The sequence below is a fragment of the Euprymna scolopes genome, chromosome 16, assembly GCF_053919585.1.
Source record: "Euprymna scolopes isolate OS-2025 chromosome 16, ASM5391958v1, whole genome shotgun sequence".
Taxonomy (NCBI): Eukaryota; Metazoa; Mollusca; class Cephalopoda; order Sepiida; family Sepiolidae; genus Euprymna; species Euprymna scolopes.
In genome coordinates, this window is record NC_136497.1 from 95,770,943 (window position 1) to 95,793,428 (window position 22,486).

Sequence of the window (22,486 nt, forward strand, 5' to 3'; positions counted from 1 at the left end):
TAAATAAGATTCTTTTTTTTTAGGCAAATATGTGTGAATACTCTAAATAAAACTTAGTGTAAAAAAAAAAAAAGAAAACAATGACAACAAAAATAATTTAGAATTTAGAGTATACAGAGATCATTTTCGCATATAAATTTAATTTCTCAGCCATTATTGCCTTTTCTAAGTACTTAGTATTCCAAATTTTTATATTTTTTTAATTTTAATTAGTGTATATATATATATATATATATATATATATATATATTATGCTACCACTAAATCTAAGTCCAAGCAAAAAGTGCACCTCCTAAAAGTACCTCCCTTGAACCTGTCATACCATTAACCTTAAATCTATGTGACAAATCCTACTTTAAAAATTTCTTTTAGCCCTACCACGCCCTAAGTTTGAATGCCACCCACTTTAAAATAAAAAAAAACTCTTCCATAACTCTGCAACTAACTTCAAGTCAGAGTGGCAAGCCCTCCATGGAACAGTCTTAAAACCACGCATATTAATCTATAAAGAGACCCTGCACCCCATAAAATAAAACAACGCACACCATTTGCCCATCAGAGAAAAATAAATTAACTGCTCTAAAATGCTAAAATGGTCTGGACATGGTGGATTATTTTACATTAAATTTAAACATGAAACTAATTCCTCACTCTAAAATAATTGTTTTTATCTTTTCCTTTCTGACAAGTTTTCAAGGTGTTCACATGTAATTGCCCCTAGCCCTACTACAAACCCAAAGTCCGAGTGGCAAGCCGCCTTGTCCTACCAAGACTCTTAAAATAACTTATAATTGTCTTTAAAAAAAAAAAAAAAAAAAAAACTCATAGAATTTATTTCCAATAGAAAAACATTGTTAACTATCCTAAAACCTAAGATTATTTTACATTAAATGTATATATTAGGTGTTAATCTACAATAATACCAAAGAAATCTTGCAAGATATTTATTTCTAACAGCCCTAGTATTAGATTTCAGTTTCTTGTACATAAAATGCATTATAATTAAACTTAAAATTTTGACTTTTTTTTAATGGACACATGGAATTTTTATGGTATTGCAAGACATTTATGTACATTTACTGCAGATTCCTTGGAAACCATTAATTTCTGGAGATTTTCAGGGTGATATTCAGATTTGCTGCACAAAAATACACTAATATGGCAAATTTCATTGTTTTATCTTGTGTTTTAGTAACGCTATAGCATTTTTACTGAAAAAGTATAAAATGTGACAAAATGCATTTGGTCCTTAAGAGGGAAAAATATCCAAATGTGTTAGGCACAAAAATAGTTATAACTTCCTTGTTTTTAGTCATATTTTAAAAATTTAAAGATTCCTTCCTAAATCAAACTCTTTCTATGTATACTATTATTGAGATATTTTAAGCAATTTTTTTTTTTTATGTGTATTGCTATTGAAAATATGAGTTCACAAGGTTAATTTGGAAAATTTTAGAAAAATCAAGTAATGCTGTATAATATTTTCTTAAATGAAAAAAAATTTTTTTTTTTTTTCTTGCTGAGACTTTCGGTGGTTCCACCTTTATAAAAGAAGTTTTAGTTATTTTGTTTATTTTTTCCCCTCATTTTGTTGATATTACCGTGTCCAGGGAAGAAGAGAAAAATGTTATGTCTGATCTCGTTGAGAGTTGCAATAAAGTCAGATCTGATGTGTTTTACAAATTTAACCTTACAAAAGAATACTTTCGAAACTTTAATTTTCACGCTAACAATATAAAACATGTTGGATCAGACTTTCGTACAAACATCAATGAGACCGTACATACAATCTTTTTTTTCTAAGGACAACCACTTTTGGACCAACACCAACAAAATAAGGGAAAAAAAGGAAAAAAATAAAAAAATAAGTCTTCTTTGATCAGGATAAATACTACCAAAAGTTCGACAAAAAAAAATTTTTTTAATTATTTTTGATTAAAAAATTATACAGAATTACTATTTGTTCTAAAATTTTCAAATTTTATCAAAGTAATATTTTAATGCTAATTCATTAGTATATAAATATATTTTATTTAAAAAAAAAAGAAGACTCCTCAAGATGCTTAGAAGCTGTTCATGTGCTCAGATGATTGCAACAGAGCATCACCATCATAACAGTATATAGCAAGTACATTAGAATAAAGGGGGGAAAGAGCAATATTTTATCAAATATATATGCCAGTAAGCCACAGACGTATTACTATAAAAGTGACAAAAACTTGGAAGTCGTATGGAAGTGCAAAAAATTATCCTTAAAACTTAATACTAGGATGAAAAGAAATGTCAGTAAGAATGACTTATTACTAAAAGATAAATTTGGTTCACTGAGCAAACCAAAAAAAGTATATTATTAAACGCTTTAAACTACAAGTATTTATTATCTAGATTAATTTTTGCTCAAATCAACTTTGAGATACATAAAATGTAAAACACACTCAGGAAGAAATAGATCTGAGTGCACGAAATATCAACACAGAGGTGAATGAGAGACAGCTAATGTAATATATTACAGAAGAATCAATCTTTGCTATATTTTGTTAGCTCATAGGTTCAAAATAGTTATCAATTGATGAATTTGAATTTAAGAAAATTTTCAGTCTCCAGAACCAGGCAAGATTAGTACCTTATTTAGTAAACGACATGCTTTAAGATTTTACAAATGAGAAAATAATAGAACAGAAAAGAGAAAAGGGGAAGACGGGGGATCAGAGAAGAGAAAAGGCGAAGACGGGGGATCAGAGAAGAGAAAAGGGGAAGACGGGGGATCAGAGAAGAGAAAAGGGGAAGACGGGGGATCAGAGAAGAGAAAGGGGGAAGACGGGGGATCAGAGAAGAGAAAGGGGGAAGACGGGGGATCAGAGAAGAGAAAGGGGGAAGACGGGGGATCAGAGAAGAGAAAGGGGGAAGACGGGGGATCAGAGAAGAGAAAGGGGGAAGACGGAGGATCAGAGAAGAGAAAGGGGGAAGACGGGGGATCAGAGAAGAGAAAGGGGGAAGACGGGGGATCAGAGAAGAGAAAGGGGGAAGACGGGGGATCAGAGAAGAGAAAGGGGGAAGACGGGGGATCAGAGAAGAGAAAAGGGGGAAGACGGGGGATCAGAGAAGAGAAAGGGGGAAGACGGGGGATCAGAGAAGAGAAAGGGGGAAGACGGGGGATCAGAGAAGAGAAAGGGGGAAGACGGGGGATCAGAGAAGAGAAAGGGGGAAGACGGGGGATCAGAGAAGAGAAAGGGGGAAGACGGGGGATCAGAGAAGAGAAAAGGCGAAGACGGGGGATCAGAGAAGAGAAAAGGCGAAGACGGGGGATCAGAGAAGAGAAAAGGCGAAGACGGGGGATCAGAGAAGAGAAAAGGCGAAGACGGGGGATCAGAGAAGAGAAAAGGCGAAGACGGGGGATCAGAGAAGAGAAAAGGCGAAGACGGGGGATCAGAGAAGAGAAAAGGCGAAGACGGGGGATCAGAGAAGAGAAAAGGCGAAGACGGGGGATCAGAGAAGAGAAAGGGGGAAGACGGGGGATCAGAGAAGAGAAAGGGGGAAGACGGGGGATCAGAGAAGAGAAAGGGGGAAGACGGGGGATCAGAGAAGAGAAAGGGGGAAGACGGGGGATCAGAGAAGAGAAAGGGGGAAGACGGGGGATCAGAGAAGAGAAAGGGGGAAGACGGGGGATCAGAGAAGAGAAAGGGGGAAGACGGGGGATCAGAGAAGAGAAAGGGGGAAGACGGGGGATCAGAGAAGAGAAAGGGGGAAGACGGGGGATCAGAGAAGAGAAAGGGGGAAGACGGGGGATCAGAGAAGAGAAAGGGGGAAGACAGGGGATCAGAGAAGAGAAAGGGGGAAGACGGGGGATCAGAGAAGAGAAACGGGGAAGACGGGGGATCAGAGAAGAGAAAGGGGGAAGACGGGGGATCAGAGAAGAGAAAAGGGGAAGACGGGGGATCAGAGAAGAGAAAGGGGGAAGACGGGGGATCAGAGAAGAGAAAGGGGGAAGACGGGGGATCAGAGAAGAGAAAAGGGGAAGACGGGGGATCAGAGAAGAGAAAAGGGGAAGACGGGGGATCAGAGAAGAGAAAAGGGGAAGACGGGGGATCAGAGAAGAGAAAAGGGGAAGACGGGGGATCAGAGAAGAGAAAGGGGGAAGACGGGGGATCAGAGAAGAGAAAAGGGGAAGACGGGGGATCAGAGAAGAGAAAAGGGGAAGACGGGGGATCAGAGAAGAGAAAGGGGGAAGACGGGGGATCAGAGAAAGGGGGACGACAGAGAAGAGAAAGGGGGACGACAGAGAAGAGAAAGGGGGACGACAGAGAAGAGAAAGGGGGACGACAGAGAAGAGAAAGGGGGACGACAGAGAAGAGAAAGGGGGACGACAGAGAAGAGAAAGGGGGACGACCGAGAAGAGAAAGGGGGAAGACCGAGAAGAGAAAGGGGGAAGACCGAGAAGAGAAAGGGGGAAGACCGAGAAGAGAAAGGGGGAAGACCGAGAAGAGAAAGGGGGAAGACCGAGAAGAGAAAGGGGGAAGACCGAGAAGAGGGTAAGAGAAGGGGACAGAGAAGAGGGTAGGAGAAGGGGACAGAGAAGAGGGTAGGAGAAGGGGACAGAGAAGAGGGTAAGAGAAGGGGACAGAGAAGAGGGTAAGAGAAGGGGACAGAGAAGAGGGTAAGAGAAGGAGACAGAGAAGAGAAAGTGATAAATAGGTGGAGAGAAGTTAAAAAGGGGAATCAAATTTTTGCCAAGTTTGAAATGGCAATGTTAATGTGTATTTGCAGCAAGCAAGTGAAAAAACACTTTTGTGCCCAAATTGTGAGCTTTTCTTCAGAAAAAAAAAACAGTATTTCTAAAAGTGTGTGCTTCATTAATATAAAAACAATCATTGAAGAAAAAAAAAACAATAAGAAAGCAGATGCAATTAATGAAATGTACTTTTTGCAATCAATACGCAAATTAGTTAACTATGACATATGGTAGGTGGATACAAGGTTTGTTTATTTCTCCATTGAGAATCTGAAAAGAGGATTTCAAATGTCACAATAAGTGCAAGTAACCTCATAACTTTATCTTGATAAAAAGTAAAATAGAGCATGTGATTAATTTGCACAGATCAAAGTTTGTTCATACAAAAGTATTTGAAATTCATTTCAATTTAAATAACTAGTGTTTTTTTTTTTTCATAACATTAACAATACTATCAATTATAGTACATTTAAAAACAAATACAATCTTTACATGAAACATACCAATCAGTTCTAATTGTTACTTCACATAACCAAGATAGTGATCATTTTATGAATTTTAGTTTGGGATGGGATAGGGGTGGGGGGTGATTCTCCAGCCACCAGAACCAGGCAAGGTTAGTACTTTGTTTGGTAAATTTCATGCTTTAAGATTTTACAGAAAACTCACGGTTTACAATTTTAGTTGATGACACTTTCTCACCTCGGGAATGTTGGAGATCTGCTGAAAATGAAATATCATAAATGCTGATTTTGTGGACAGGATCTGTTGGTCTTCCCTTCCATGGAAATCGTTGTAAATAGCCATCAGTTGTCGAGAAAACAATTTCATCTCTTATAGACAAGATGCTGAAAGCAGAGGCAGATTCATTTACAACTGAAGATGACATTAATTAGAGACAACAACTATTGAAGATTAACAAACATAAATGGTGGAGTTCATTAAATAGAAGATCCAAACAATTTTAAGAAGTCAAGTAAAACAAGAATTAATAGAGAAATGAATTGTGATACTATTCTTCCCACCAAATATCATGAAGTGAGTGAAAAAGACAAAAAGTATGGCAAAAGAAAGGGGAAATGTGTTTATCAGCAGAACAATGGATAGGAAGTTGTTCACAAAGGAACACAAAAGGAAGCTGAATAGGATTGTTAATCAAGGTGAGGCAATAACAGAAACAAAAGATTGGTCCATATATTTTAGAGTTACTATTAAGAGTGGCAGTATGTTTTATGACAACTGTTGGGAACAGTTTGCAAACAGTCTTCGGTTTGATTTGATTGCAGTTGATGATAGTTTCCAGTTGGACAGACGAAGGCAGGTTATGGCATGGAGATGATTGGGAAATGAATTGATCAACTGACTAATGAACACAGTCTAGATAGATGTAGATGCAAATGTTAGCATTCAGAAGGTCAATGGTGTCACACACAAACACACACACACAAAATGTAACTGATATTTGAAGAATGTGTCAGAGTTTGTGTCATATTTTATTTCTATATTTGCAAGCCACTGTGTAAACCTTCAGCAGCCTATGTGAGTGACGAAGACACTGCCAGAAGAGAGAATGAAGATAAAGGAGAAGACCATGGAAACAACATTGGGGTCAGCGAGTGTTGAGCAGGGAATCACATAGTCTTACATAATGAATTATTTATAATAGAAAATCAATGCAGAAAAAATAAGTTTAACAAAAAAAGTAGAAAATAAAAAAAAATTACCATCAAAAAGTTGAACATGATGAAGTTTGAAATACTTGAACTTGGGGCGACATTCACCCAGGTGAGTTAAGCTGGCTCCTCCTGTAGAACACACAGTTGAATGCAGACCACACACGACAATCCGTACCAACTGAAATAATAATGGGTAGCCAGTCCCAGAAATAGACTTGTGGACCAGAGCTAGGTTGGTTTGCTTTGATGGTGTGCAACCACATCTTCAGCTGACTCTCAAATGTCTTTATCAACCTCAAAGTGGTTCTGAAAATATTGTGCCATAGATTAACCCTCCTGGGTTGCAGCATACAGTGTAGCTGAACCAGTGAATTCTATTCTTTAAAAGAGATTGGCTGAGGAGGAAGATCTTGAAGTGCATACCAACTTGGACATTGAAGATGAAATGGTGCCAACGAACTCACAGAATTTGGCTGAGGTAGTATTGGTCAGTTATATTATTCTGAGATTTGCAGCTTTCATTGTCCAGGTTTCGCGGTCATAAAGAAAGATTGTTTGAACAAGTGCTTGATAGATAGTTGCCAGAAAACAACCGAGATGAAAACCAATGATGAGATGGACAGATTCCCTGCACAATAATCTCTGTAAAACTGGCTCTTACTCATACTAAGTCTGTGACTGTTACAAGTGAAAGTAAAAATACAATTTTTCATATTAAAAAAGAAATACAAGTCTATAAGTAAATTTTTTTAATGAATTGTTATTATTAAACAGGAGGGAAGGGGCATTAAAAATAAATTGATATGGTGTTTTGAACATAAAAAAAAAGTACATAGTGATCCTTATTCTATCCTCAGCAATGTTGAATCTTCCTGCTAATGTATATATGAGGGTCGTTCCAAAAGTAAAGTCCCCCTATTTATTTATTTTTTAACTCAAAAAGTGGAAGACCTAAAAATATGAGAGTGGTACCATTAAAACAAGTGACCATTTGTGCTACTGAATGTATTTTTATACATTGCCATCACCATTCCCGATGTACTTTTACAGAAATTCAGTGACAAATTTCTACTTCTTGGAACACCCTTCATATATTATTTTTTCCTTTTGAAAATATCTCCAGATCGATTATGCACTACATTTAATATATGACTATTTACAACAAACTTGTTCAATTTTTAGTGGAATGTTCAGTTTGACATGTTAGTCTAATATAAAATGATCCTCTCAGATTTGTTATTTCAGTTAGGACTTTTCCCCCACCATTTGTTATTTAATCATTTTGAAAAGAATTCTCGGATTACTATATTGATTCATCATAAAATTCTCAGATTAAAATGAATTTTGAAAAATCGGTTTGATTTTTAAAAGGCCCAGTTGTCCATGTACAATCATCCCTTGCATAAAAATTTCCCAAAAAGGTGTAAACTAGTTTAATTGGGGCTAAACACAGATGCAAAAGAATCTGATTTCTGTGTTAACTTATAAGCATTACAATCATTTTTATGATTTATATCTATACACACACATATACAAATACACACACACACACATATAGCCGTGGCCAAAATTATGGAGCACCTATCAAAAATTGAGATAATAATTTAAACTTACATATTTAAATGTTAAGAATCGTACAGTGAACAATTTAAAATGTAAAATATTTAACAGTAGATTGTAGTTTTTTTTTTTAATTTAAAGCCTCTCTCATTTTAGCTTCGTTTCATACTAAATTCATTCCAATATTCAAAATGATTCATTGTCATACTAAAGGTTGTTTCTTATTTTTCATGTAATATTTGATCCCTACCAGTGCTATAATCGTATATTTAATTGAAAATGCCTCCAAAGAAACAGCTTTCAACGATTAAAAGGGCACAAATTGTTGCTTTATCTGGTAGAAATTGCCAAGAAGACAAAATGTTCCAAGAAGGGAGTTCAAACAATGACTAAAAGGTACAAGAAAGCTGTCTTTCAAAAACAGAAAAGGACGAGGCCATGAAAAGTCTACAACTGCCAGAGAAAACAGATCGTTGAAAAAAGCATCCCTTGCAGATAGGAAGAAAAGTTCTTCAGAGCTTGCTGCTGAACCTAGGGAGGATGCAAACAAAACATATCATCTTGAACAGTGAGAAGAAGGCTATTAAAAGCGGGATTAAAAGGATACAAAAAGAGAAGACATACTTGTCTCAGGCCAACAAGATAAAAAAACAAGTGGAATTTGAAAAAAAAAAAAAAAAAAAAAAAACATGGAAATTGGACACCTGATGATTGGGTTATAATTGTTTGGTTTGACGAAAGCAACTATTTCCCAAACTTTGGAAGGAGCAATTAAAATTTTTATATGAATACACATCCATAACATTTATTCAAAAATTTTAACAAATTCTTTGGGGGGTTTTTCATCAGGTTTTTGGCGCCCCTGAAGCAGTTTATGCTTGCTGTAGTGAAGAGGCATTTCATCCTGATTGTGTGGTTTCAACTGTAAAATTTGGAGGAGGAAGCATAATGTTTGGGGCTGCATGGTTTCTTCAAACTCTGGAATGTTGTACACATGTGAGGGCAGAATCAACGCCACAATTTATACTAACATGCTGGACCAGATTTACCAAACCTCTTTGACTAAAATATTCAATAATAACATTCCAAGTGATGTAATTTTCTAACAAGACAATGCCTCATGCTATATGTCAAAAGTAGCAATGGGATGGTTTGGGAAAAAGGGATTACAGTGATGAAGTGGCCCCTTCAATCCCCAGACCTAAATCCCATTCGAACTTTGTGGTCCAATCTAGGGAAAAGAGTGAAAATGCACAAATGTTTATCAAAAAAATTTGACACTAAACTTCATGAAGAGTGGCAGAAAATAGATTCTACCACCTGCAAAAATTTGGTCAATAATGTGCAAAAATGGGTAAAAACTGTTATAAAGGCAAAAGAGGACATGCCAAAAATTGTTGTTAAAATAGATTTATTAATGTTTACTTAACTATTCTTAACTTTTAAATATATGAGTTTGAATCATAATTTCGATTTTTCATTGGTGTTCCATAATTTTGGCTAAGGCTGTATATACACATATATACATAAACACACACGCACATAAAAAACACACACATACACGTGTTTTCTAATGTCTATAACTCTCCATTGTCTTAAATATGTAGAAATATTGATCTATTAACTAAAATATGTGTCAGCATAATATCTACATTTGGAATAGACATTAATACTGTCTATTTAACAAAAGAACTCATCTGCATTTGCTGTTACCAACTGACAAGGAAAAATGTATATAATTCACTGAAAATGGTCAGGTATCATTTGAAATATTTAATTTACGTTTGATCTATTAGAAAAAAATATATTTTGGCATCAAAATTGATTTATAAATGTTTTGCAACTCTCCAGTGTCAATGTAGAAATGTATAGATTTACTTTACATTGTCATATTCCATGCACGAAATGAAAACTTAACATTAAAAATGTTATTGAAACGTTTTAAGTATAGTTATTCGCATTTTACTTTTTTCTATTTAGAAATGTACAATGTTTTAAATACTTGTAAATATGAGGTTATTGCATTTTTAAATACATCCATTATCAAAAGATGATCTTAAAATTCATCACGTTATCCTCGTCTGTATAATAAATAAGCATGTTATTTTGATCCATGTGAACACTATATGCTTAAAACATTTGGGGGGAGGGGTGTCTTGGATAATTTTCAACAAATTTTAATTTTTTCACAAAAGTAATTCTTCATGATAAACCATTAAAAAAAAAAAAACTAAGTTACCATATTAAATTTCAAGACAAATTTTAAAAATTCAAAACAATATGGTGCTAGAATTCCTAAAAATTGCAATTTCTCAAAATGTTGGTATTTGTAGATTCATTCTAAGCTACATTTTGATTTTTTAAAAAATGAAGATACTGATGGATCAGTTTGTTTCTTACCAATCTTGTGGGCAATCCAGAATATTTTAGCAATTATCAGTACTTGAAGCACATAAACAATCTCTGATCACAAATTGTCATTGATTCAGAGAAAAAACTAATTAATGTAATTTAAACTTTGAAAAGGTTCAATTTTCAACCCTATGATAGCTTAAAATAAAAAAATTTTAAATCGGGTAAACAGCTAGTAATTCTAATTTTTAATGGATTTTGATAAAAACTAATAAAAATTGTATATATTTACAATAAATTGCTATTTTTTTAAAATCAATTTTTCAAGCCCCCCCCCCCCGAGTTTTCTCAAAAGATTTGGCTCAATCAATGTTTCATTCTTTAAATTCATAGTATGTGCCTAAAATCGAACAGAATTACTATAAATTAAGTTTCTTTCCTACAACTTTCCCATTTATGGAACATCATATGATGACTACAATATGATAGTTTTCAGATTCAATCTAAAAACTTGTTATGCCTTCTTATTCAAATTTTGCATATATTTAATCCATCCTTTCTAGTCATCTCATGGTGTTGTCCATCATTCAACTGACAATCTTATTAAAGTGACCTCAAGATCTTGATAAGTGATGATCCATAAATATAATAATTTTTTTTTTTAAATACTGTGAAAACCAAATGTAGTAATTCAGAAAAAAAAATCAGATGCCACATGGAGAATAAGACAAAAACAGGAGTACTTTCTGATTAACATTAGGGAAAAAAATGAGAAAAAAGATGAGATAACTGATAAAAGCATCATCTTACCTTGTGATTTGAGCAGAGCACTTAATCGATGAAACTAAGAAAAGTTTAATGGCAGGCACACTATCAGCTTCTAACGTTCCATTTACATCCTGTTTTGGGACACGCAATCTGTAAACAAATAATACTTTTTAAACAAATAGACAATCAATAAGCAATAATAGTTGATGCCTTCTTGATTAAGCATTCAGTATTATGAGAATCAAGGATAAGTGGAGTAATCCTGGAAACGGAAAGATGTCCTACAAGTCGATGTATTAGCTAATGCAACTATTTGGAGTAGCCCTTGTCTTTGGCTTTAGTGCAATGTAGCGTTGTGCCTGCACTAAGAGATTGTTTTGTTTTTTGTTTTTTTACAGCATATCAATGCTTTTCAGGTTGTTTTATGCCAAATCCATTAATTTTGGAAAAAGGCTTTACGCTTCAAGTTTTTTATATCTTTAAATATTTATTGGTGATGTTTAGTTTGGTTATTTTGTCAGTGAAAATTGTTTTTGTTTTTGCAGGACATGCTTGAATTTTGCATAAGAAAATGAAAAAAAAAAAAAACAATAACATCATGTTTGGTGCATTTTAGATCAGTAAATCAATATCATAAGACAGCCTTATCAGATTGTACCAGGAGATAATATATGTTTTGAACAGATATTGCTAAAGATAGAGCAATTGATAATGTAATTTTGTTCTGCGATACATTATGCAATCATTAACAAAAAATGATCAAAGAATATTTACAATTCACAAGAAACAGTTTATTTCAAGTAAGAAAAACACATAACATTAAATTTTAGTGTGTGTGTGTGTGTGTGTGTGTGTGTGTGTGTGTGTGTGTGTGTGCATATTTTAAAGTTCAGCTTCTGATATGGAATAATAATAAAACGATACAGTAGTACATTTTATTTACTTAGAATAACAACTAAAATAGAGATACAGGCTTGTCTACAGTCCTGTTGGAAGCAGGCCTCATCTCTCTAGAGGTTTATCTGACAAAGATCATGGTACAATGATCTATCAGAAATCATGAAAACACAAGAGAACTTGTTGAACAATTTTCAAAGATACATAGAATATTTCTTTAAAGCACTGTTAATAATAAGGCGTGAGGAATTTTATTTTATTTTATCCTAACAAACAAAAGGAAATAAACATTTTAGATCTGAACATATCTTAATCTTTATAGGAGGTACAAAATGAAGAGTTAGATGATTAACACTGAATTTATTGCAAGCTATGAAAACAAACCTTCTTACATATTATTCTTAATGTCTTTGTTTGATTCCAGATCTGTTTAGCTTTAAGAATCAAAATATTTTTCAATGTTTCTTGTTTGTTTGGCTATTCTTTTTATCACCATCCTTCAACAAAGCATATTGTCACTTGGAACATAAGGAACTACTGTTTGGGATCATATCTAACAGGGGATTGTGGAGTGTTAGGCAGCAAGCTGTCTGTTTACATTTAAACTTCTGCGGGTTAGTATAGTCAGGAAAGCAAGAAATAGGGAGGGAATTCAAAAGTCTAGCAGTTCCAGGGAAAAAAACTGTTCAAATAGAAGGCTTTCTGGCATCTATGGACCTCAACAGAGAAGTGAGATATTGCTGCTTGTCTGGTTAATTGGAAGTATGTACGTCAAGAGGGTACAAGTGCTAGGAGTTTATTAGAGCACATTCCATTAAAGTACTGTAAAACAAGCACAGGGATGCAACACTGCAGTGATGAGACAGAGGTTGAAGCTTGGTAGATAATGTAGAATCTATTAGATTTGGGAATCTACACATGGTAGATGCACCAAGCCAGATTTGGCAACAATACTCAATGCATGGACAAATTGTGCTTTTGTAACGATACTCTCGGGTGCAAGTAATTTTCTAGCATGGTAGAGGGAGCCCAACTTCTTTGTGTGTTTATAGTTAATATTGAAACAAATCATTGCTCAAAGGGGATGTGTCAATATTGCAGGGTCATTATGCTAAAAAATTGACCTGGTGGATAAGACAATAGAAGAAATTATTATGAAACATGCTAAACTAAAAAGTGAAAATGGTTGCTCTGGTGAAATCTTACAGTGAACAATTTTGATTCTTACAGGCAACTTACAAATTAGCAAAATTGGCAGATGAATATTATACTAGTGGAAATATTTCTATTTATTCATACATGCACATCAAAGCACAAAGCCACTGGATTCACCCCTAAAATAATAATCTTTAACAAGAACAGAAAGCTACAGCAGAATGGCATGCCGTGTTAAAAAAAAAACAAAAAAGAAAAATTAATAGTCTGTATTTTCCTGATCAAAATATGGGTCAGAAAATAAAATTTAAATAAATATACCAATTTAAAAAAGAAATTTCTTTTAATTTTAAAAAAAAAAAAAAAAAAATCAGCATTTTTATTGGCCTCTGAAGCGTTTTATCTTTTCCAAATTTTTATGCATTCAAACATTGGAAATACTTTTACGATTTAATATGTTAGTAATTAAGAAAAATATTAGTCATACAAAAAAATACACAAGCTAAAAACAAGTTATAAAAACGGTTGATGTTATTTGTAATTTGAATAACTTGTTCGCCATGCCAGACAAAAACAAGCTTCTTGCATATCACCAGGGGATATTTCCTCAGTAGAGCAGGACATACATAGAACTTAATTTTGTTTGGAGAATTTGTAAAAAAAAATTTTGACTCTTTTTTTTCCACTTCAAATAAGGCATACTGCTGCTTGGACGTGAAAGGTTACCAATTGGAATCATGTCTACAGAAAACTAGGTTAGGAGTTGAGTTGCAAGATGGCTATTTACATTACATTTAAAATTCTGCATGTTAGTACAGTCATGAAAGCAGGAAACGTTGAGGGAATTCCAAAGTCTAGCATTACATGGGAAGACACTATTAGAATAGAAGGTTTTCCAGTATCTAGGAACCTCAACAGAGAAGGGGTGAGATTTTGTTGCTTGCTGAGAGAGCACAAGTGCTTAGAGTTCATCAGAGCAGATTCCATTAGAGTACTTGTAAAACAGGTGCAGGAATGCAACTATGCCAGTGACGAAACAAGAATCAGGGCTTGGACGATAGTGAAGGACCTATTAGATTGAAGACTCTTTTTTAGACTTTTTCATAGGGAGAGAGGAGTGTTAGATGCACCAGTTCAGCTATCACAACAATATTCTATGTATGGGCTAATAGTGGCTTTGTAAGGATATAGAATTCTCTCTGGTGGGAATAATTTTCTAGCACAGTGGAGAGGGCCCATCACAGTGTATTTGTTCCAATTCATGTTGTCTGTGAATGTTAAGATGAACAGTTTGAACGATGAGCTAATTGCAAAGAATACTTAATAGACATGGCGACTTATACACCTGAAGAAGGTCAGAGGTTATATTAATAGAGACATTGTGCAAATAACACTCAATGAGAACATTAGTTCGATTAATCCAAATACAATAATCTCATCTCAATTCAGAACTCTAATACTCAACAAGTTATATCTATAAAAATTTTTAAAAAGAGGGTGGGGCATTACAAGCCCACTTGTCCCTATGTCTTATTAAATGAATTTAGAAATAATTATTTTAACAAAAAGCTTACCAATCAAGAAGGGTTCAATACATTGTCAAGGATAGTGATAATAAAACTAGCAATACACATGAAAAAATTGAAATGGCTCAACATATTTCAATAATGGCATACATAGAAAGAGCTTGATAAACTTAGAAATAATCTTTTTGAATTTTTAAAATCCGATTAAAATTAAGGAAGTTTGACTATTTTTGTGCCTTGCACCTTTGGATATTGTTCTCTCTTTAAGACCATATGCGTTTCGTCACCTTGTTTTTACACACTTTGTCAGTAAAAATTCTATATCTTTGTTAAAACACAAGATTAAGCAATGAAATTTGCTATGTAATTGTATTTCTGTGCAAGGAACGAGGATATGCTACTGAAAAATCTCTGAAAATTAATGGTTTCAAATAATCCACAATAAATATGCTGCAATTCCTTAAAAGCGCCATGTATCAATTAAAAGAAAAGTTACAGAACTCAAAGCTGAATTGTAAGGGAATCTTTCTACAAAAAACTGAAATCTAAATCTAGGACTGTTTAAAAATGAATATATTGCAATATTTCTTGCACAAAGACCCTCTTAAAACCACACATAATCACCTTTTAGATAAAAATGTAGATTACCCCTCCCCCTCTGACCACTTCTCCAAAATATGTGATTATACCTTCATAGACAATCACATGAGAAATCTTTGGAAAAACTTTAATGAAAGATGAAAAAAAACTATTTTAGAATTTAATGTAAAATAATTTCCCATCTTAAACCATTCCAGCGTTTTAGGGCAGTTAACCCAATTTTTTTTTCTATGGTAGATAAATCCTGGGAGTTTTTTTTTTTATCTAAAAGGTGGTTATGTGTGGTTTTAAGAGGGTCTTTGTGCAATTATGAGAAGGTGGGGAGATTGCCACTGGGTTAATGATAGGGCTAAGAGAAATTGTGAACATCCTGAAGAATTGATAGAAACAAAACAAAAACAATTTTAGAATTTAGAGTGGGGGTTGATTTCACATAAATTTAATGTAAAATAATTCACCATTTCGAGACTATTGTAGCATTTTAGGAGAGTTGACCAATTTATTTTTTATAGGATATTACTAATGTGCACTTTTCTTTAAGGAAAATTCTTCTTTTTGATGCTTATATGTAGCTTACCGAGGAATTTTGTTTGGTGGGGAGCTCTGCCACTCGGACTTAGCGTCATTGTTAGGGTTAAGGTTTTAGGAGGAGGCTTGCTACTCGTACCTAAGGTAAGTTTTTTTTTGTTGTTTTATTAAGAGTGTTTGACATCTATTATAAAACTTTACAAGAATTACAACAAACAAAAATAAATGTTATTTAAAACAAGTGACGTCACTAACAGAAAACGTGACCTTTGGAAAAATGCAAAGTATTTTTGTCCCACCTATTTAAATATAAAAAAAAAACAGTACTTCTACAGTTGATCACCGAAAATGGAGACACCATTTTTTTCGAGCATCTGTCATTAGAATCAAAGGGAGAAATCAGTATTTTAAACTATAACCGAAGTAGGAAATAAATAACAAAAAAATTAAACTAGATATTAATTACGTCTGGAAAGAACTATGAAAAAAAAAAGTAAATAAAGAAAGTGAAAGAGAACATATGTCCGTAATTATTTAATTGGGAATGTTTCAATTTAATTAATGAAAACGGGAAAGTTTTTCATGAAACATATATATATTTTTATTATTAGAAACAGAAAATGAAAATGACATATCCATAAATTTTAAACTGGGCGAATGTCATTTGAAAACCAAAACATTTATTGTATAAAAATGTATCAAAATATAATTGTAAAGACATTAATTGAAAAGTCTTTTTAAGAAAATATAATCTTAATAAAAAAAAAAAAATTAAAAAAAACTCTTGTAATTTTTTTTGTTATTTATTTCCTACTTCGGTCATAGTTTAAAATACTGATTTCTCCCTCTGATTTTAACGACAGGTACCCGAAAAAAAAAAAAAAAAAAAATGCCATCCCCATTTTCGGCGACAAACTGTACAAGTACCAAAAAATCTTTTTGCCAAAGTTGACAAATTGTTCACAAATTTTGAATGAATTTCATTTTTAGGTAAATATAGTGATACGCTACAACAGAACACCGACTATCGATTTTTTAGGGGTATTCAAGGTCGCTGACAATGAATCTGATAATCAAACCTGTCACAAATTTACAGTTTGCATGGTATTAACCCCTGAACTCAGGGACTATTTTCCGCCATTTTACAGCTTCCATTCACGCTACGTGCATGGTAGCATAAACAACAGCTGTTAAATGTGCCTTCACGTAGTAAACTACCTTCTCACATGGCGTACAAATCCTCCGTGGAGCAGACAATTGAAAATTATATGAAAAAGAAATAAAAGAAAAGACATTATTTTTTTTTTTTCAGAATATAGAATTTTCAATTTTTGTTTTTTCATTAGCAGACAATTTAAAATTAGAAGAAAAAGTTGTCTGAAGCAAAATTTAAAAAAAAAAAAATATAGCACTTTTGGGGGGAATTTTTTTTTTTGTCTTACGTAGTTGTTAATGCATTTTTATGGATCTAAAACAAAGTTTTCACAAGCGGTTTACAAAAACATAAGCAAACATTTTTTTTTTCCATTCTTTTTTTTTGGGGGGGGGGATTCAATTATAGAACTTGTGTGGCTTAACAGGTGCTTCTGCAGTTTAATTAACCATTTTTCCGTAAGTAACGCACTGACATTTACCGATTAGAATACCATTTAACATTTTTTTAGATTTTACCGTTTTCTGTTTACATTCGGAGAGAAGGGTGTTGGGGCGCGTGTACGTTAATATTTATTAATTCATTTGAAAGTATATTCATTTTCGAACAAAACGGTGGTATTTTGAAGACTTAAAGTGCTTTGGTTTGTAAAATATGACTATTTTAGCAGAAGCCCCTTGAAATCTGTGATCATCCAAAGCGTGTTATCGTCCATGTGTATTGCTAAACATCACTCAATAAGTCCCAAACTTAAATAGTGCCACTAATACAATGAAAAAAACATATGAAGTACTAACTTTCAAAGGGCACGTGTGAAAATTTGAGCCTCATCAGATTATTAGCTTTCTAAATTACAGTTATTTTTAAGTGGAGCTAGTGTTACAAAGTTTTAAAACAATGAAAAACCTGAATCGTGTGTTGATAAAGAGAAAAAATACTGTTAAGCAATGCAATGGTTTAATAAGTGTTATTCAGGCTCTACTCCATCATAAACGATGGTTAAGAAGCAGTTTGCCAACTTAAACAGTTGCACGTACACAAATGATTATGAATGCTCGGGTCATACAAAGCAAGCAGTTGTCAAAAAAGTTGTTTTGACTGATCATAAATTTTAGTTGCAGAAAATAGAGTTAAAGATATCACCATTTTACATGATCATAAATTTTAGTTGTAAAAAATAGAGTTAAAGATATCACCATTTTACATGATAAAGCCATGTTCGACAGTGAGCAAAAGCATCACCGATTCGATCAAAAAAGCAACAAGTCATTAACAATTCAGAGTGTTGTCTGCAACTGCTTCAATACAAAAAAAAATTTTTTTTTTGATAATTATGTGACAATGGATGACAGCAGTCAGTTAAATAGACAGCAGTAGGTAAAAACCGTTCAAAGTGAATGAAGATGCCAACATTAGCAGGCAAGGTTACAACTTCCTTATTTTGGGATGTACAAAGTATTTTGTCTATCAATTACTCTGAGAAAGGAAGAACCATCAATAACGAAATATACATTGCAATATTGGTGCATTTGAAAGAATAATTTCCCTAAAATGACCATGAAGAACAAACTGCTCTTTTATTAAGACAATGCATCCCATAACAAGTTAATCTAAAAAACTGGAAAAATTACACAAATTGTACTTTTAATTATTTCCACACCCACTATTCTGACCCCGGCTTAGAAAGGATGCTGAGAGAAAAAGATTGGATTTTAACGAAGAAGTAATATCAGAAACTGAAGCATATTTTGATACCAAAGACAAATCATTCTTTAAAAGAAAAAAGGTATTGAATTGTTAGAAAATCATTGTAATTAGTGTATCGCCCTACCAGGAGACTAGAATGAAGTTGAATAAAACTTGTATTTAATTTTTAAAGTTATTGCAATCAAAGAAATAGAAAAACTGACTATTTTCATATTTGGATTCTTTGGACTACTGTTTTTATCTTCAGTGTTATTTTCACAACATTTTGGCCAATGTAACCTCCTACCTTTTTTAAGTGTACATATCTTGTTGAACTCGGGAATCTGCACGGAATTTTGAATGTGACCCTTTATTTAACTCACAGAGGTATCATGCTCTCGTTCCATCAGCCATAACTGGGTAGAAGTCCAAAGTAATATACACTTGTATTTTAAGTGTCATCTGCACTGTAGATTGAACCTTCAACTTCCAGAAGAGTAAGTATTGCATAATTTTACCAAGTACTTTACCACTATGCCATGGTTCCTTGCTCTATTTTATTTATAAAATAAAACATTCCTTTCTAATTAAAATAGTAAATAAATCTATTCATTTGTTTATTGCGGACTATTGTCCTCATCTTTTAGTTGTTTCACAATGCTTTGGCCAACTATTCTTCTAGCCTTTGTCAGGTGGTAACTGCAATGGGATAGGAACTCTGAATCTCCAAACTGCATTCTTAGCAATTAGTGCCTTTCATAGTGCAGTGGATAGAGACGTTGAATCTCTACAGTACCAGGTGAGCATTGTCTGAAGATAGCGGTTTCAATCCTACCCAAAGCCGGCCAGAGGCTTAGTTGGCCAAAACATGATGAAACAAAAACAACTATGCAAGGCAGTAATTGCTCAAAATGCAGTTAGGAGATTCGGAGTTCCTATCCCGTCACGGTTATCACCTGACGAAGGCCAGAGGAATAGTTGGCAGAAACGTCGTGAAACAACAACTAGAAGATGAGGATAATAGTCCGAAAATAAATAATACTCATCTCAATAAACATTCCAATTAATTAATAAAATAAATAGGTCTATAACAAAAAACAAATAAAATAAACTGGGGGCCAATGAATTGATTGATTTGTGAGTGCAGAGCTTATAATCAAATGTGACATCAACAATGCCCCAAGACATTGTTTTTTTTATCATCTATACCAAATGAAGTAGATTCACGGGTAATAGTATACCATTTCCATGTAAACAATAAATGAGTCAAGTTTGTTAAGATAAAATATCTCTATATGTATTTTTATTATTATAACTAGCATTTCAGCCCGGCGTTTGGAGGTGTATGTTGAGCAACAAAAAAAAAAAAAAAAAAAAAAAAAAAGTGGTCAATTTTTTTTAACATTTATTGTTGTTTCATTATCTTTACATGCGGATTCCCATTAATGAAAACAGCACAACGCGTACATTTGGTTTACTGGCATCTTATTTTAGTCTTGTGCCATTCTCCACAATACAAGTCTGTCACCGCCAAGGGACGTTACTCTAGCAGTGTAACCTGAGATTAGTTCCTCATGCAACAATTGTTTTGGGCTCAAATCAAATTATTAAGTTAGATCCATGTCCAAGGAACCTATATCTAAAATTTCAAGCGTCTAGACCCAAAATTGGCGGAGGAGTTTGGTAGAGTTCTTAAAAATCAAATCGTTGAACTTTCACCCCTTAACAGCCAAATTTCTGGCCGAAAATGGATTACAAAGATTTTCCCAAATCTCAGTACCCTGTATATCAAATTTCGAGTCTGTAGACTGAAAATTGACAAAGTTATTGCGTAGGAAAATGTACACAGACACACACACATTCACTTTTATAGATATATAGATTAATAATTTGAAGTGTTATTTGAAATCAAAAAGTGGAACAAAAAGGCAGTGCATCAAAAAAGCTGATTACTCTCTGATGCAAAATGTTTGCGATAATCTACTTGTATTGTCGCACACAATGGAAGCATAAAAGCCAAGTGTTTTTAAAAGGAAAAGGCAATAACAATTGAAACGAATAAACACTTCCAGGGGTTTATGAAGTTAAGAAAGACATTGTAAATGAAAGAATTCAATTCCATTAATGAATTTACCAATATTCAGTTTTGAAATTAAGCTTTTTCATGTTGCCATCATAATACAGGGTGGAACAATAAAATTATCGCCCTAGAAAAGATGATATTATTCCACTTCCTTTTGATGAAAACCGGTTTTCTTTTTATGTTGCAGACCATCTACTAGTTGGCCAGTGGTGCACAAATTCCAAGAGCGATAGGAGCCTTCTATCATGTCTGAAAGTGACACAATGTTCTGAGTAAAATTGGAGATGCGCCGCTGTACAAGTCATGCTCCCTACAAATCCAAGTTGTGACAAAAGGACCATTGCCAGCATCCTCAGAATGTATTGCTGGATTGCTACTAATAACAGGGACAACATGCTTAGAGTGATAAAAACAAAGTTTCCGGACAAAATTATGGTCTTTAGTGTGGTTTCAAGTGACGGCCACATCATATCTTCGAAGTCAGCTGGATGTGCTGAAGAGTATGGTAATCGTCTAGTGCAATAAGGTGGCCACTGGCAGACCTTGGATGTTTTTTTTTGTTTTTTTTATTACATTTTCACCCCAAACAAGGTACATTGCCACTTTGGTATAGGGGCTACTATCAAGGGTAACATCTACTGGGGTACTATGTTGGGATTTGGGCAGCAAGATGTCTGTTCATGTTACACTTGAACTTCTGCACGTCAGTACAGTTGGGGAAGCAGGGACCTGGAATGGAATTCCAAAGTCTAGCGGTTCTGGGGAAGAAACTACTGGAGTAGAAAGATCTTTTACATCTAGGGATCTCTACTGTGTGGGGCTCAACCTGCCTGTCGGGTTTGTTGAGGGTGTTTACGTCATGGAGGCACAAGTGCTTGCAGTTCGTCAGAGCATTCTCCATTAAAATACTTGTAGAACAGGTAGAGGGATGCAACATTTCGTCGATGGGACAGAGGCTGAAGCTTAGATGCCAGTTCAGGGCCTATCAGATTGGTGACTCGTTTGAATCTTGTCTAGGAGCGAGAGACTAGTAGCAGATGCACCAGCCCAAATATGACAGCAATACTCCATACATGGGCAAATGGTGGCCTTATAGAGGTACAAGATACTTTCGGGTGTTAGTAATTTTTTAGCATGGTAGAGAGAGCTTACCTTTTTTGCAGCGGCCCTGGCAATGCTTTCAATGTAATTGTTCCAACTCATGTTTCCTGTGAATGTTAGGCCAAGGAGTTTGAAAGATGTACTCTCAGATAAAGTGTCATCGGCCATTGCTATTGGTGGTAGAGAAGGTTTCTTGTAATTATTGAAGGAAACTAGTTTAGTCTTGGAGGCATTGAACGTGACCATCCATTTTTGTCCCCATTCCACTACAGATTGGAGGTCACCCTTTAGTGTTTCTCCCATTTCTTTGGATATGTTTTCATTTGTTTTCCTGTCATGCCTGTTATAGAGTGTGGTGTCATCAGCACATATACCCATCTCAGAGGCAATTTTGTCGGGGAGGCCATTTATGAATATTAGGAATAACAGAGGTCCAAGGATAGACCCTTGGGGCACTCCCGCATTTATATCATATTGTTTAGATGTACGACCGTCGAGGACAACCTGGATTTTTCTCTTATGTAAGAAGGATTTAATTATGTTTAGTATTCTACCAGTGATACCATATTATCTAATTTTCCTGAGGAGACCCTCATGTCATACCCTGTCAAAAGCCTTAGATATATCTAGAGCTACCGCTCTGCCCTCCCCGGCTTTATCCAGTGAGTGGTA

The 22,486-nt window shown here is 34.3% G+C and overlaps 1 protein-coding gene across 5 annotated transcripts in view; it reads right to left on the minus strand.

Annotated features, from left to right (window-relative positions):
• The window catches only part of LOC145296022 (guanine nucleotide exchange factor subunit RIC1-like), a 317,949-nt gene that overhangs the window by 197,026 nt on the left and 98,437 nt on the right, over positions 1–22,486 (minus strand). For 3 of the 5 annotated variants that reach the window (XM_080142059.1, XM_080142060.1, XM_080142058.1), the window contains exons 4-5: positions 11,128–11,235; positions 5,399–5,577 (exon numbers count right to left, since the gene is read on the minus strand). In XM_080142059.1, the coding sequence (XP_079998185.1) occupies positions 5,399–5,577; positions 11,128–11,235 (287 nt within the window). The remainder of the gene's footprint in view (positions 1–5,398; positions 5,578–11,127; positions 11,236–22,486) is intronic. The other 2 variants (XM_080142062.1, XM_080142061.1) reach the window with 1 other exon arrangement.